We start from the raw sequence: 14,313 nt of genomic DNA on the forward strand, positions 1-14,313 counted from the left end.
GCTTGTTTTTATTATGTTTTGTTTTATCTATTTATTTTAAGTAGAGAAAAGGCTTTAGTAGAGTTCTTCTCATTATTTGGCCTTCAAAAGGGTTTGAAAAAGGGAAAAGGCTCATAAACTTTTCATCCTAATGTACCTGAAGAAAATGGGAAAATGAAAAACTCTGCCCTCCCAGACATCTCTTTAGCTTTCTTACATTCTGAAATAAACTTTATCAAATTTTGGGGACAGAAATCAGGTGCAACTTGTATTTATAGTAGTAAATACTAGCATATGTATGGATGCATAATATTATACCCCCTCCCTGGGAGTGCTCAAGGCCAGGTTGGATGGGGCTTTGAGTAACCAAATCTAGTGGAAGGTGTCCCTGCCCATGGCAGAAGGATTGGAATGAGATGGTCTTTAAGGTCCCTTCCAACTCAAACCATTCTATATGACTCTGAGCAACATTTGTCATTTAAAATAGTTACTTTTATATATATTAAAAAAAAAAAAAAAGAATATTTTACTACAATAAGTATTTCTTTAAAGTCTTGATAAAGACTTCATACAAAAGTGTGACATAACTCCAGTGCAAAGAAGTCAGGAAATCTTCTGCCCTTTATTAAAGACAGGAAAAGAGTGTGCGTGTAAAGATAAATATTTAGATTGTCATTGATGTTTGTTTCCTCCTACTTACTTGGTGTGTGACAGGGCAGATTTATTTCCTAATATAACGTACTGTGACTTTAGTTTGTGGATCAGAACTTAGTTCCTCCAGAGGTGATGATCTGCTTACATTTAGTAATATTAAATGAGGTTTAATGATAATTTTTATATTAAAAAACCACTACATTTAATATCCTTTATAGAAATAATTAATATAAAGAAACTGAAGTGGATGATTCTTGTATTTTATTTATCAATATCATACAATTTATATATATATGCAATTTATACAATATACAATTTATATATATACATTTCCATTTTTTAAAAAACTGCTTAGGCAAATCTCTTTATTTTTTTTTATTTATCTTTTTCTCGATTTTCTTTAGACTTTGTCTATTTCATATTTATTTAACTGAAGTATCCTGTTAGTACAATAAAAACAAACAAACCCTTTAATTCCCAAACCGACTAAAAATACTGACAGACCAAGTAGAAAAAACAATTTTCAAGCCTTTACTTTATAGGGCAGGAGAGGTTTTCGATATTATTTAGACTTTCTTTACATTTCTTTGCATTTTGCTCTGTTTAGGGGATGTATTTATGTGCATGTTGCTAAATCCCAGTTACTGGTTTGGATGAAGTCCTACTTTGGCCTCTTCCACTTAAGCAGGAAATGTTGAAATAAATAGCATCATGAGAAATGTACTGACTTTTCTTGTCTCTTATAGAGGAGTCCCTGATGTTTCTTGTGCTTCTGAGGAGCATTCAAAGCCTTTGCACGTGGAAGAAGCTGAGTGTCTGGCAGATGCAGGAGGATCCTCTGATGCACCCGGTGACTGCTTCACTTTGTCTCAGCATCCGCTTCCATTCAGACATGGGGAACCTTGTGATGCCAGTTTTAGTGGTGGTTTGTCTCAGCAAGCCTCTTGTTTTTCTGGACATCTACTTGTGGACAAGGAGGCAAATGAAGACTGCAAAAATGACGCTAATGGGAAGACACCGATCCCCCAAACAGGTGACAATTTAGCAAGCTCCACTTCAAAAACGATGCTAATCCAGCAAAGTAGACTGAACAAAATGGAAGGTTCTGCAAAAGATGAATGTTTCTCTTGTGACAACAATGTGATAGCTCCTGGTTTTGAGCTTGAACAGAAGGAAAAAGGGTTAATGAGGCATGATGAGTTCTCATCTTCTGAAAACTCCTCTTGTAAAACAGCACTGACTAAGAATTCAGAAAAATGTGAAAGAGAGATGCAGATGGAGCAGGTAACAATGGCTAAGACAGAGTCAGAAGAATGTGTGAGACACCTAGAGAAGTTGGAAAAAGACAAGAATATTTCTGGGCTTGATTTCTCTAATAAGTTGTCTGATTTGAGGAAAGACAGTTGTAAAACTTCAGATGTACAAGATGCGTTTTCTGCAAAGACTTCTGAAATAGCCAGGGAGTCTGAGGAGCATGGAGCAGGTTTGAATGACTTTGGAAGCATGAAATTCGTGGCCGTTACTAATGAACCCCAGGGAGCTTTCCTAGATGATCAGCAGAAACAAACATCTCCTGCAGTTAGATTTGAGAAAGAGGAGCTTGTCCCTGTTGTGACGAGCCCTAGTGACTGTACACCTAAACAACTCGTCATGATGGACACGGAAGCTCCTTCTTCACGTGGTGAGAATGCCTTAGTGGAAGCAGAACCTGGAGTGCGCAGGGGTGAATTAACTATTTCAGATTTTTCCATAGAAAGGGGGCATAAACTTAGAGACATTTCCCCTTCATTTAATTTCCTAATAGGTGATGGTTCATTCTTTGGACACCTTGCTCGTCCAAGCTATCAGTCTACTCCAGGGATATTTGCAAACAAAACAGAGGCAGAACCCAGTGCTCGAGTGATCAAATCAGATATTCAGGCCTCTCCTTTGTGCTTAAATGAAGAAAATTCTGGGAACTTGTCTACCAGTACACCTACATCTGTTGAGAAGGAACATTCTCTGCAATGTGCTCAGAAAGAAAATCACAAATGCTTTGAGTCCTTAAAACTGAAATATCCTCACACTGGAAGAATTCAGTCCCTCCCATCACTTAGCTTCATGGAGAAGGTGGGGACTTGGAATATGAGCCAGTCAGACAAGATACCTGATGCACTGGCTTCGTCTCACCCAAGTGGAATTTCTCCAAGAAAGAAAGCCCACAGTGCAATCACCAGTTCTTTGAACAATATTTTGTCAACGCAAAATAGTAGTAAAAACCCTAAAAATTGTCTTGCTGCTGCTTCTGGAGAGACACATTCCCTGGAAAATTTGCACTGTCATAAGAAAAACTTAGAGCATGTTCACCCTCTTACTAGATCTCAGTCTGACAATTCAGTAAATGTCTCCGGTAGGAACACCTCCCTGACTGATGTTGTTCAGCCAGCAATCTCAACAGAGGTGATGCAGCCTTTAGAAGAAACGAGTAGTGTTTTAAGAGTGTCTGAAAATAGATTAGGAGGCTCCACGATACACAAGGTTACAACTGAGATTGTTTCTGGACCTGTTGATAAAGATGCTGAAAGTGACAGTACAGGACAAAGCTCAGACCCAAATGGTTTCATTTCCAGTGAAAGACTTGCTCAGCTCCTTAGAGAAGGTAGAAACTCTCCAACTGATGACCAGAAGAATTGTGATGGCCTTGAAAATCAACAACTGCCTCATAACTTAGATATTCCTACTCGTCATGTCAGCATGGACAATTTAGGGGATATTTCCCAAGATAGTTTGAATCTTCCCGCTAGTTCTGGGGAAAATAGCCAGGGGGGCTCGGGCTCAGCAGTTTCCAGACACTTCTTCACCAGTGCAGAAGACGATAACTTCATCCCCTTTGGAACAGCTTGTTTGGGAACTCCGGAAAAAGAAGAGTTTAATATCGAAGAAAGGATCCCAGTAAGTTATGTTCTCATAAAAAGTTGTAATTTTTTTTACCTTTGATTATGAAGGGATACGAGTATATTCAGCTACCTTAGAGCAAGTAGGACAAAAGCACAGAAGGTATCAAAGGATTGGTTGTCTGAATAGAGAGGCTGTCATGCTTATAATTAGTTTCTGACATCCAGTTGTGTTGGGAACATGTCATGCAATGGTTATTCTAGAAATACTAGGTGATTTATTTTTGTGTATGGCTAATAAATCTTAAAGGACACTTCATTTTTCTGATTCTAATAATTCTGATGTTAGAGTTGTCCCATTGTTTTTCCCACTGGACAGGACATAGCATTAGCGGTAAGTGAAATGTTTGATACAAAGACTTGTAAATAAGTTGCTTACAGCTCTTTTTGCAGAGCATTGATAAGGCATTTCTGATCTTCCAGCTTCTTTCAAATGATCAGGATAGAATTATCCAAACGTGAGGTTGAGACTCAAGTGCTGACTAAGGAAATGTTAGGCTGCGGGAGAGAGAGCTGAACTTCACACACCCACGGATCTGCAATAATAGCAAAACCAACACAGAACTTCTTGGCAAATCAAATTGCCTTTTTCCCCCCCCTCCTATAAATACTCTTCTTTCTTGTTCACTTTGTTCCGGTATCTAAGAGATAAATTCCTGATTCTTTATATTGCTCGTGAATGATGTTCGAAGGCTCTGCATACCTTTCCTTTGCTCTCTCCTATTTGGCTAATGCAGATTTCAGTTCTCCCTTCTCCATTTTAGGATTGTTGGTGCCAGTGGAGGGCAGATTGTGGCAGCCATGTTAACTATACTGAGCGTTAGGGAAAATTAAATGCAGATTTGTGTTAATCATAAACATGTAATTATCTTCTGAGTGTGTGGCTGTTGCTCTTGCAAGATGATTCCCCTAATCATTAGGTCCTTGGAACTATGTTTTAGAAGCTATCCTCTCTGGGATGTCTCTGAAAACACATGTTGAAACAAATATAAATGTTGTAAGGAGAATATTTTAAATGGAATTCATGAGATATAAGGGTTGTCTGCTACCTCCATTTTTTAATGAATATAATGAATCATGGACTCATCAATATAATGAAGCGTGTTCTCCAGTTGTAGTTTTGAGGATTCTGTTCTCATAAATCACTGACAAGGTAAAGGGGATCAGGTTGCACATAAGCTATTAAAATATAGGTTTATAATAGTATCATAGGGGATAGAGTTGGCCATAAGTCTGTAAGTTCATTTATTTCATATGGTTGGCAAGTTTAGGATGTAGTATAAGTTGAAAATGTCTTCCCCCTAGAAGTGATAAAATCTAACTTTTTTTTTTTTTTATCTGTATATAATATCTATAAACATAGATACTCTGCTAAAAAGAAAGAAATTTTCTCAGGAGACCGTAGGTGGCTTTTGATAGGCTCTTCCTTCTGAGAGACTGTTCCAGCTTTCAAAATATATTAATACAGGGCATGATGCTGTGTGTGTCTGAACCAACAACCTCTGGGTGTTGCACAGAGTTGGTTTCATCCTTGTTATGTTTTTCTCTATATATATAATCACACATTTTTTAGATTTTTGAGTCAGATTTTAGTTTTGCTTCTGTAAACTGCTTTTAATGTTTAATGATAATGAAGAAATTTTACCTGGATAGTATTTTCTTATTTAATACATTATTCAAATAATATATGCACATGTACTATACAATTACAAATAATGCTTGTGTGCATTTTGTCTGTACTTTTCTGTATAGAAAAGGAAAAAAAAGACATTTTATGCCATATGGAGTGATTTATTGCTTTAGCTACATTAGTAAAACTAAATCTTGGTTGTGGATAGAACTTGATTTCATCCCTAGTCCAGTGTGGGTTTATTCCATGTAGCAAGATCACCAAAAATAATTCATTACTGTTTTGAACCAGCTCTGGCAAAAGGGTTCACAACTGTTTGCCTTGAAGACTGGCCCATAATGAACTTTTCCTTAAGAGTGAGGAACTTTCCTGCTGTCTGGTTTAAATTTCAAAGTCTGATCATGTTAAGCTGTCTGTGCTGAACCCATTTGGGAAGAAAAAGGTGGCGTCAAAAAAGGCTTTTTAAAGTAAGTCAGCAGCAAGAGCAGGTCTGAGGAAGACGCTGGGCTGATACTTGATGCAGATGGGCACCTGGTAAGTAAGGATGAGGAGAAGGAGGAGGCATTTAATGACTTTCTTGCCTCACTGATTAAAAGTAATGACAGATCTTGTGCTGCCCAGGCCACTGAGTTGGAGGACCGTGACGGGGGAGCAGCGACGCTCCGTCTGTGGTCGCTGAATTGTAAGGGAATCATTTTATCAGCTCAACATTCGTAAGTGCATGGGGTTTGACAGGATTCATGCCAAATTGCTGAAGGAGTTAGAGGATGTTACAGCTGGACCCCTCTCAGCCATTTACCAGAGGTCACGGGAGGCTGGGGAGGTCCTGGCTGACTGGAGGCTGGCCAATGCTATACACATCCACAAAAAGGGCATGAGAGAAGACCCAGGGAGCTACAGACCTTAGTTTAACCTTAGTTCCTAGAGAAGTTATGGAGAAGATTGTCCTGGGAGCTACTAAAAGACATTTAAAGAACAAAGCTGTTACTGGGTGTAGTCAACTGTGGGCTCGTGAAGGGAAGGCCTTCTCTAATTTGATCTCCTTCTGCACCAAGGTCATCCACCTTGTGGATGAAGGCAAGGCATTAAATTTCGTCTTTCTGGATTTTAGTTAGGCCAGGGATGATGTCTCCGATGGTGTCCTTCTGGGCCAGCTCAGCAGGAAGGGACCTGAGGGGAAAGCACACGCTGGGGTGCATCAAAAATGGCATATCCAGTCAAAAAAAGGTCATTCTCCTGCTTTCTTCAATGTTGGTGAAGCCTCACCTTGAATGATGTGTGCAGCTCTGGGCTCCACAACATAAAAAAAAAGATGTGAAAGTCCTTGAAAGTGTCCAGAGGAGGGCAGCAAAGCTGGAGAAAGGGCTGGGAGGCATGTCCTGTGAGGAGAGGCTGAGTGCTGAGGTGTTTTATCTGGAGCAGAGGAGGCTGAGAGGTGACCTCGTTGCTCTCTGCAACTTTTTGGGTAGCCCTGCAGTGGTCAGGCAGTTGGGCTTGATGATCTCTGTGGGTCTCTTCCAACTCATCTGCTCTATTCTGTTCTAAGATGAAGGGAAAACGTGCAATTCAGAATCCATTAGCATTCCCTAAGAGTGCCTTGTGTGTTCCTTATTTCTTTTGTCAGATATACCTTCGCAACCTCGGCATTGATCAGTCACCTGGAACTATACTGACGCCGTTTGTGCCCCGAGGACCCATCAGGGAAGTTGAATTTTCCCCTTCAGAGCTCAGAACGCTGAAGGACTCCACTGACACGCTGGCGAGGACCCAGCAGCCCCAAGGTATGTAGGAGGGGAAGGTCTCGTGATGTGCAAACCTTGGAGAACACAGAACTTCAGATATACCTGTGAGGTTGTTCATGGCCTGGCAATGTCAAGCATGTTTCTTCTGTGATGCTCTGCATCATTCATACGATTTGATCTCAGACGTGAGATATTTGAACTGGAAAAATAAGCATTAAAACCATTGGAAGCATGCATTTTCACTAAGAAATTCAGGCTGTATGGCATCTAGCCAGTGTGATACCAGTTATCTTTATTTCTCTTTTCATAACACTTCTTAAGAAGCAAATGCTTTGTATCTAAAGGTTAAAGAAGTGTTGCAGAACATTTTCTTTCTGTGAGAGTAGTAAGTCTTGGTTTATTTTTCTCCCCAAGGCTTCCTTGGTTTGTTCAGGGTGACAAAATTCATACACACTTTAAAACTGACCTGATCGGTTCATGAATCAGCCTATCTCAACATAAAAAATGTATGGATGATGACCTTAATAAGTGTTGACTCATTTCTATATGAAAAACAGCATGTTCAGTTTGGGTTAAGAGGTCCTTCAGTGGCATTCCCATGTAGTATCTCATTTAAATGTTAAAGTGGGTATTTTCCTTAGCTCATACTCTTTTGGCATTTGCATCTTGTACTCAGTGGGGAAGAGCAGATCTGCAGCCTCTTCACTAGTACCTGCCTGACCCTTGGAATATCTGAGAGTTTTCAAGTGCCTTGTGCTGACCTGCGTTTCTGATCCGAAGAGATTAAATGCATCTTTTTCTTAAGCCTGTTGGGCTTGCTTATTTTCTCTTTTTTTCTTTCTGTAAACATTATGGGATGCTTGGCAACTGAAACACTTGGCAATAGGTACGGGGGCAATGTTGTCTGGGCTAAGGGTACTTGAAAATGTCAGTGGTTGGGACATGAAACAAAACTGTGTTTGAAACCAACAAAATGGACTCGATGATCCTTGTGGGTCCTTTCCAAATCGGGATATTCTATGATTCTAAATTTCCTGTTGGTAGGCATGCTAGGGAGCTGGCTTTTCGCAGTTGTGTGTACCTCCCAGTGTGGATTTAAGAACACTATTTACATTTCAGTTCATTTCTGTAAAGCAATTAGGCATTACATATCCAAATGCTGAATGTAATGCCAAATGTGCATCCCGTCTGCTTTTGGACTTTTCCAACCATTAGTGGGAAACCAGCTTATCTGTAGTATTTTGGAAATACAGTCCCGCAGCACTCTTGTTTCTTGCAGGGATGCTTTTATGATCTAAGGATTCATTTGAACGTAGAGTCACCACTATGTCGCTTATCTAAGAACAATTATTTAAAATGTACAATAACCATTTATTTAAATGCAAGTTATTTAAGTCAGTTTCTGTAGCTCCTTTGATATTTATCCAAAATGTTTTAACGGATTTCTTCCAGTAGATAATTCTCATGGAGTTGTTAGTCCAAGTCTCATTCTAAAAACTTTTCCCGAACGTCTTCCAATATTTGTAATTCTTCTCTTCCTGTACAAGAAGGGAAGAATTAGTCCTTCTAGTATAAGAAAAAAGTAGTCTTTACTGATATGGCTGTTTCCTGAAGCCCCAAATTTAAATACCTTCTCTTTCTTTGTAGGTGAATTTCTGGCAGCAGTTGAAGTTACACAAACAAGTTCGAACTCTGGCACTTCCACTGTCAGTATTTCTATACCAATGAATTCAGTGGTTGGCTCTGATATCCTGTCGCCTAGTGAACTCTCTCCCAACTTCTCCAGATCTTTTGGAGACAAACCCGTGAGTCCGTGCAGTATGCCGTGCCACCAAGTGGAGATAACTGCTCCACTTTCCACACACCAGGAGGCAGAACATTCAGCTGTCTCCAAGGTAGCTGAAGCAGACCAGCACCTGCAGACTGTTTCACCTGACTGCCATTCTGACAGAGAGAGTCCCATGCTGGCTGCAAAACGTGTTCAGGATCTGCTCGTTAAAAATGAGTTGAAAGATGTGAGTAGCAGCTCACAGAGATGGACTGCCAGTTCTTTGGCTGGAGTGAAAGGTGAAATGGAAGTTGAGAGAGGTTCACAAACATCGAGTACAGGTAGTGAGAGAGGTAAGGGTCAGGAAAGTGATTCTCAGATTGGATCTGGTGCACTGCAAGAAATACGTAAGCTTTTGGCAGAGGCAGAGGTTATAGCTGGAAGCTGGTGTGACCCTGTCCTTTCCAGTGCCTCTTCTAGAGAAACTGGCGAGTCTTCCCCAGCGCTGATTAAAAAGGAGGATGGCCCCAAAGATTCTGCGTTGGAGAAAGACAGCGTCCTTTGGTTTCAGAAGATACCGTCACAAGGTGAGACTATGACCCAAAGAAGCATGCAAGAAGAGGGATTGTTAATAAAGCCTCTGGATTCCCACAAAGGCAATTTAAGATGGGGAAGCTCTTCTGATGTCAATTTGCGTAGCAGTGAAGAGATGATAAAGGAAATGACCAAAGAGTTTAGGATGGGGAAGTCTGTAGGAAGGTCTGAGCCAGAAGGCTGTAGCAGCGTAACTACAGACAGAAATCAACCTGGTGTTGTGGCTGTTGCACAAAGCAATGCAAGTAGCAAACTCAGCACTGAAAGAACTTCAGAGCTGGGGAATCCTTCTTCATCTGAGCCTCTCGGCAGTGCTGCCAATGTTCCAGGAAGCTTCCAGAGCTTCTTGTCTAAAGCCAGTGTAGCTGGAAGCAAGGCAGGAGGCATGCAAGAGAGCGATGGCAGTAGCAGTGGAGATTCGCTTGCTGCCCGTGTCAAAAGTCTGCTGAGGAATCCGTCTTCAGTGCCTCTAAACAGCATCACTGATGTCGCAGGAGGCTTCCAGAGCACGTTGTCAAAAGCCAGCGCAGCTGGAAGCAAGGCAGGAGGCATGCAAGAGAGCGATGGCAGTAGCAGTGGAGATTCGCTTGCTGCCCATGTCAAAAGCCTGCTGAGGAATCCTCCTTCAGAGCCTCTAGGCAGCATCACTGATGTCCAAGGAGGCTTCCAGAGCGTGTTGTCGAAAGCGAATGTAGCTGGAAGCAAGGCAGGAGGCGTGCAAGAGAGCGATGGCAGTAGCAGTGGAGACTCGCTGGCAGCCCGTGTCAAAAGCTTGCTGAGAAGTGGATCGCCTGCAATACACTCGACACAAGTTCTGAGCATGGATGAAGAGGAGAGGAAAGCACGAGGTAATGAAATAGCTCAGCTGTGTTGTAGCAAGTGTTATATCAGAATGGCAAACCTTTAATGTAGGTATATGTTTATTTGAAATGAAGAGATATGGGCATAGAGGGACCTCTGAGTTTGTCTGAGTCTTTTCCACTGGTTTTAAAGGTTCATGCCACATCTGACATCATGTTGCTGATATCACGTCACATTATGTTGCTTCTGGTAAGCTTTAATGGGACAAGGCTTAATGTTCAATGCCTTGTCCTCTTACGTAGGATGATAGAATTGTACTTACTGATTTGGACACTTCTTTTGCCTAAACTTTTCTTGTGGTTTTGTCCACATAGCTATTAGAAATGTGCTACTTTAAATAATTGGGAAGGGATTGTGTAAGAGTGTTGGCTTGAGCCTGAGGCTGTAAAGATGTCAGAACCAGGCAGTTGGTTCTGGATCCATTTTTCCAAACAAATACTCAAAAGGTCCGTTTTGAATCATATTCCTGGTCAGTCTGTCCAGGAGTGTGTTTCTTATATTCAAACCACTGTATTTGATACTAATCTTCTTCATTTCCTTTGTGATAGTTAGAAATGCATAGCATAGTTAGGATTTTAAATTATAAAACTGTTGCTTTAAATGATGAGCAAAAAAGAGAAGTAATCATCATTCTGTTTTATGTCCTTTTTGTGTAGCATGGGTGAAGCTAAAGCTGGCCAGCCGATCTCAGGAGTCTGTGTCAGACTTGAATGAAGAGGACCGCCAAAGAATAGAGGAGATAAAGGCAGAGCTGCTTCTGAGTGCCAAGAAATCTGGACTAGCCAAGGTATGAAAGAGAAACAGCTGCTCTGGAGATTTTGTGTGTCTTCCCTTCCAGCATACAGTGATGAATTATTTCTCTGATGTTTTTGAAGACTGGTGGATAAGCAGGGAGAGGTTTGCAGACTAATGAGAACTTCATTTAGTGGATAAGCTTGTTTCTTCTTTGGGCATGGCTTAGTCAGGACCAGCTGTAGCACATCCTGTTTTTTTTTCCTATTTTTTCTTTTTCTCAGCTGATAGTTGGATATCTTAGGGGCAGTGCTAATACATAACTGAAGATGCTTAAACTGGTGTTCCAGACAACCGTAGAATCACAGAATGGTTTGGGTTGGAAGGGACCTTAAACATCACACAATTCCAACCCTCTGCCATGGGTAGGGATGCCTCCCACTAGACCAGGTTGCTCAAAGCCTCATCCAACCTGGTCTTGAACGCTTCCAAGGATGGGACAAATGTCTTTAGCTTTAGTGATGTCTTCTGAGTGTGTGTTTTTTTTTTTCTCTGCAAACTGACTGCATGCCAGGAAAAACAGTAGTTTAGGGTAAGGGGGAGAGTATGATTCATGTGTAGCCCGTATTTGCGTTTGTAGTTTTTTTGGCAAGAGCAGTGTTGGTAATAGAGACATCAGCTTCAAAAAAGCATCAGACGAAACTTCAGTTACTCAGGTATTGATGTAATCTTTGAGCCTAAAAAAAAAAAAAAAAAGGAAAATAAATTCAACAACTTTATTTCTGGAATTTGAGACAAGAGGCTCTTCCCACTTTTAAAATAAAAATAATAATTAAAACAACAACAACACAAATGTCTGCTTCGGTCTGCTCATCAAAAACTAGAGGCTCTGCATGCTTTTATTTATTTTATTTTATTTTTTTTGGTTCTTGTTAGGCCACAGCTTTGTCCCTAATGGAACTAAATAGTTCTACCTTTATGAGACTTAGTGTTGGCTATCAATTGTTTTGTTCCAATGTAGAATAACAAAAAAAAAATAATTGTAAGCCAAGACTCCAAGAAATTACTTTTGGCTTAACTACAACACTTTCTGCTTTGATTTTGGAAGCATTTTTTACTGCACAATAGCTTTAATTGGAGATCAAAAGTAGTTTTGAATTTGCAGAATGAAGGTAGATGCTTTTTTTTCTTTTTTGTTACACTTGAGATAAATGTTCGTTTCCCTCCAAGGAAAACAATGTCACTGAAAAATCCAGATTGTTGAAAATAAAACTATTTAACTGAAAAAAATGCAGCCAGTTTTATTGCTGACAAAATAATCTACTATAAATTTAATGGAAACCATTCTGTAAAATACCTCCTGAATTTACAGAGTGAAGCTGGCAATGTGTTGACTCAAAAAGAACAGAAAAATGACTATGAAAAGATATTTTCCTTCTCCTAAACTTTAAAGACTATGAATGGCAGACTGTTCCTAGCACTCATGCAAACAATTCTTTCATCAGATCGTCATTTTTATTTAGTCCTTCTATGCAGGCTTATGACAAATACTCTTTTTTAGAAAGTTTATATGCTGCCTCTCATTTTTTATAGGTGAAAGCTCAAGAAATGTACCGCTGTGATATTTTATTGTTTGTAGCAGGAAAGATGTGAAGCTTGTCTGCAAAAAAGAAAATGCAAGGAAAGAGCAGGACAGCTTGGGAGCGTTTTTCTCAGGGATCATCTGAGTATTGTTCTGTTTTACCTTTGGGATAACGTCTGATCGATTGCTGTTTGTCATTTGTGATGTGTTAAATAACAGATGCTCTAAAAAAGAAAAAGCATAAGGGTTTCTCAAGTTCCAGTTGAGCAGAGTGTTTTAAGGAGGTGCTTGGGACATACGCAGACGAACAGGCTTCAAACGTGCATTGAAGTGCTCAGCTGAATACTGCCCCCAGAAAGGAGCACTCTATATAAAAATGACATTTAATTTTGAAGATGCATTTCTAATAGCAAGCAACCCTCATGACTAACTCAATCTGAATTGTTTTCTTTGCTTTCTCTTCCGTAAAACTGCCAAACCCTGCCCTGTGCATCTGTTTTCTGTGCACTTTATTGGTGGCATCCTCCTGTCCATTTTATAGCTCTTCCATTGCACACAAGGTGAGAAATCCTCTACTCATGTGGTTATAAACACTAAATCTTGGCAGGCTGTTTGGGGATAGATGGCAGACATGGGACTTCTAGAATACAGCTTATTTCCTAAATTTCATACTGACTCCATTTCCAGTCGACTCTTGCTAAGGGTCTTAGCTGGCCCTTCAAGAGAGGGGGAGGTGCAGGACATCGAGCTTCTTTAGGAGAGTGATTTATTGGATTTATTCACTGTGAATGTTATGTGAAGGGGCCTAAGAAATGTTAAATTTTAGGTTGTATGGAGGTAAGACTCGTGACACTTAGGGTAAGTGTCTGTATAATTTCTGTATCTGTAGCCAGATGGGAAAATCTGAAGACTTGCAGGTGCTGTTCTGCTCCACACGTATTGTCTTTCAAATTTAACCTTCTGCCTGTGCCTTCTGCATATGTTTATTTCTTTCTGTGCCCCCTCGTTTGGTCTGAGGGGTTCTGAGATGCTGTTAGACGTAAGTGAATTTCAGCATACTAACCCCATGATTTTTCCCACGTAAATTTAGGATCTTATTACTCCACCTATATTCATGGGGATGCCACGTAGCTATCCCTTGATTTACCTAAGAGTGTTCTCCCTTTGCATTCTGTGTTCTTCCACTATATACTGTATTTTTCCACTCCTTGTTCTTACTTGCTTTTTTCAGGAAGTTCACGGAGTTGTAGCTATAAATTTGCACTGCATTCTCTTGTGGATCATATGCCGTACAGATCTTTTTTGGAAAGATGACACATAACAAGCACAATAAAACATGTGAAAGGCTTGGGAAGATGAGTTTATAGCAACTTCTGTGCTTGCTTTTAGTAGGAGTTGATGCATTCAGGCGGTTGAACCGGTGCATGGCTCAGGGAAGAGATGGGCTCAGGAGCAGCCCTGTGCTGGTACAGAACTGCCCCGTGTCCTTGCACACTTCTACACCCCTTTATCATCCCTCACAGCCACAGGAAATCCAGGGACTCAAATAAAGTAATGCACTTCCTTAAAATAGGTAAGGCCACAGAAAAGTACTGCTTTGGGAGAGTAATCCTAGCCTTTCAGATGCGCTACTGCACTCCAGGGATTTTGATGTCAATTTTGGATGCTGATGAAACTGTTTGTCTTGTCTTGCTGTTCCCAGCTAACCACGATATTGCCCCTGACGCTAAACCAATCCGTCAGAAAGAGATGGGCTGGGATAATGGAAGAGGGAGCTGCTGTCTAGCATGGCGTGTGAAACGTGGGTTGGTATTTTGCGTCAGGAGGGGGGAATACGA

The 14,313-nt window shown here is 40.5% G+C and overlaps 1 protein-coding gene across 7 annotated transcripts in view; it reads left to right on the plus strand.

The window, feature by feature from the left end:
* Positions 1–14,313, plus strand: part of ALMS1 (ALMS1 centrosome and basal body associated protein) — a 68,035-nt gene that overhangs the window by 24,184 nt on the left and 29,538 nt on the right. For all 7 annotated transcript variants that reach the window (XM_068679523.1, XM_068679527.1, XM_068679524.1 and 4 more), the window contains exons 5-8: positions 1,380–3,564; positions 6,821–6,977; positions 8,586–10,148; positions 10,818–10,948. In XM_068679523.1, coding sequence (XP_068535624.1) covers positions 1,380–3,564; positions 6,821–6,977; positions 8,586–10,148; positions 10,818–10,948 — 4,036 coding nt within the window. The remainder of the gene's footprint in view (positions 1–1,379; positions 3,565–6,820; positions 6,978–8,585; positions 10,149–10,817; positions 10,949–14,313) is intronic.

Source organism: Anas acuta, chromosome 4 (assembly GCF_963932015.1).
Source record: "Anas acuta chromosome 4, bAnaAcu1.1, whole genome shotgun sequence".
Lineage (NCBI taxonomy): Eukaryota > Metazoa > Chordata > Aves > Anseriformes > Anatidae > Anas > Anas acuta.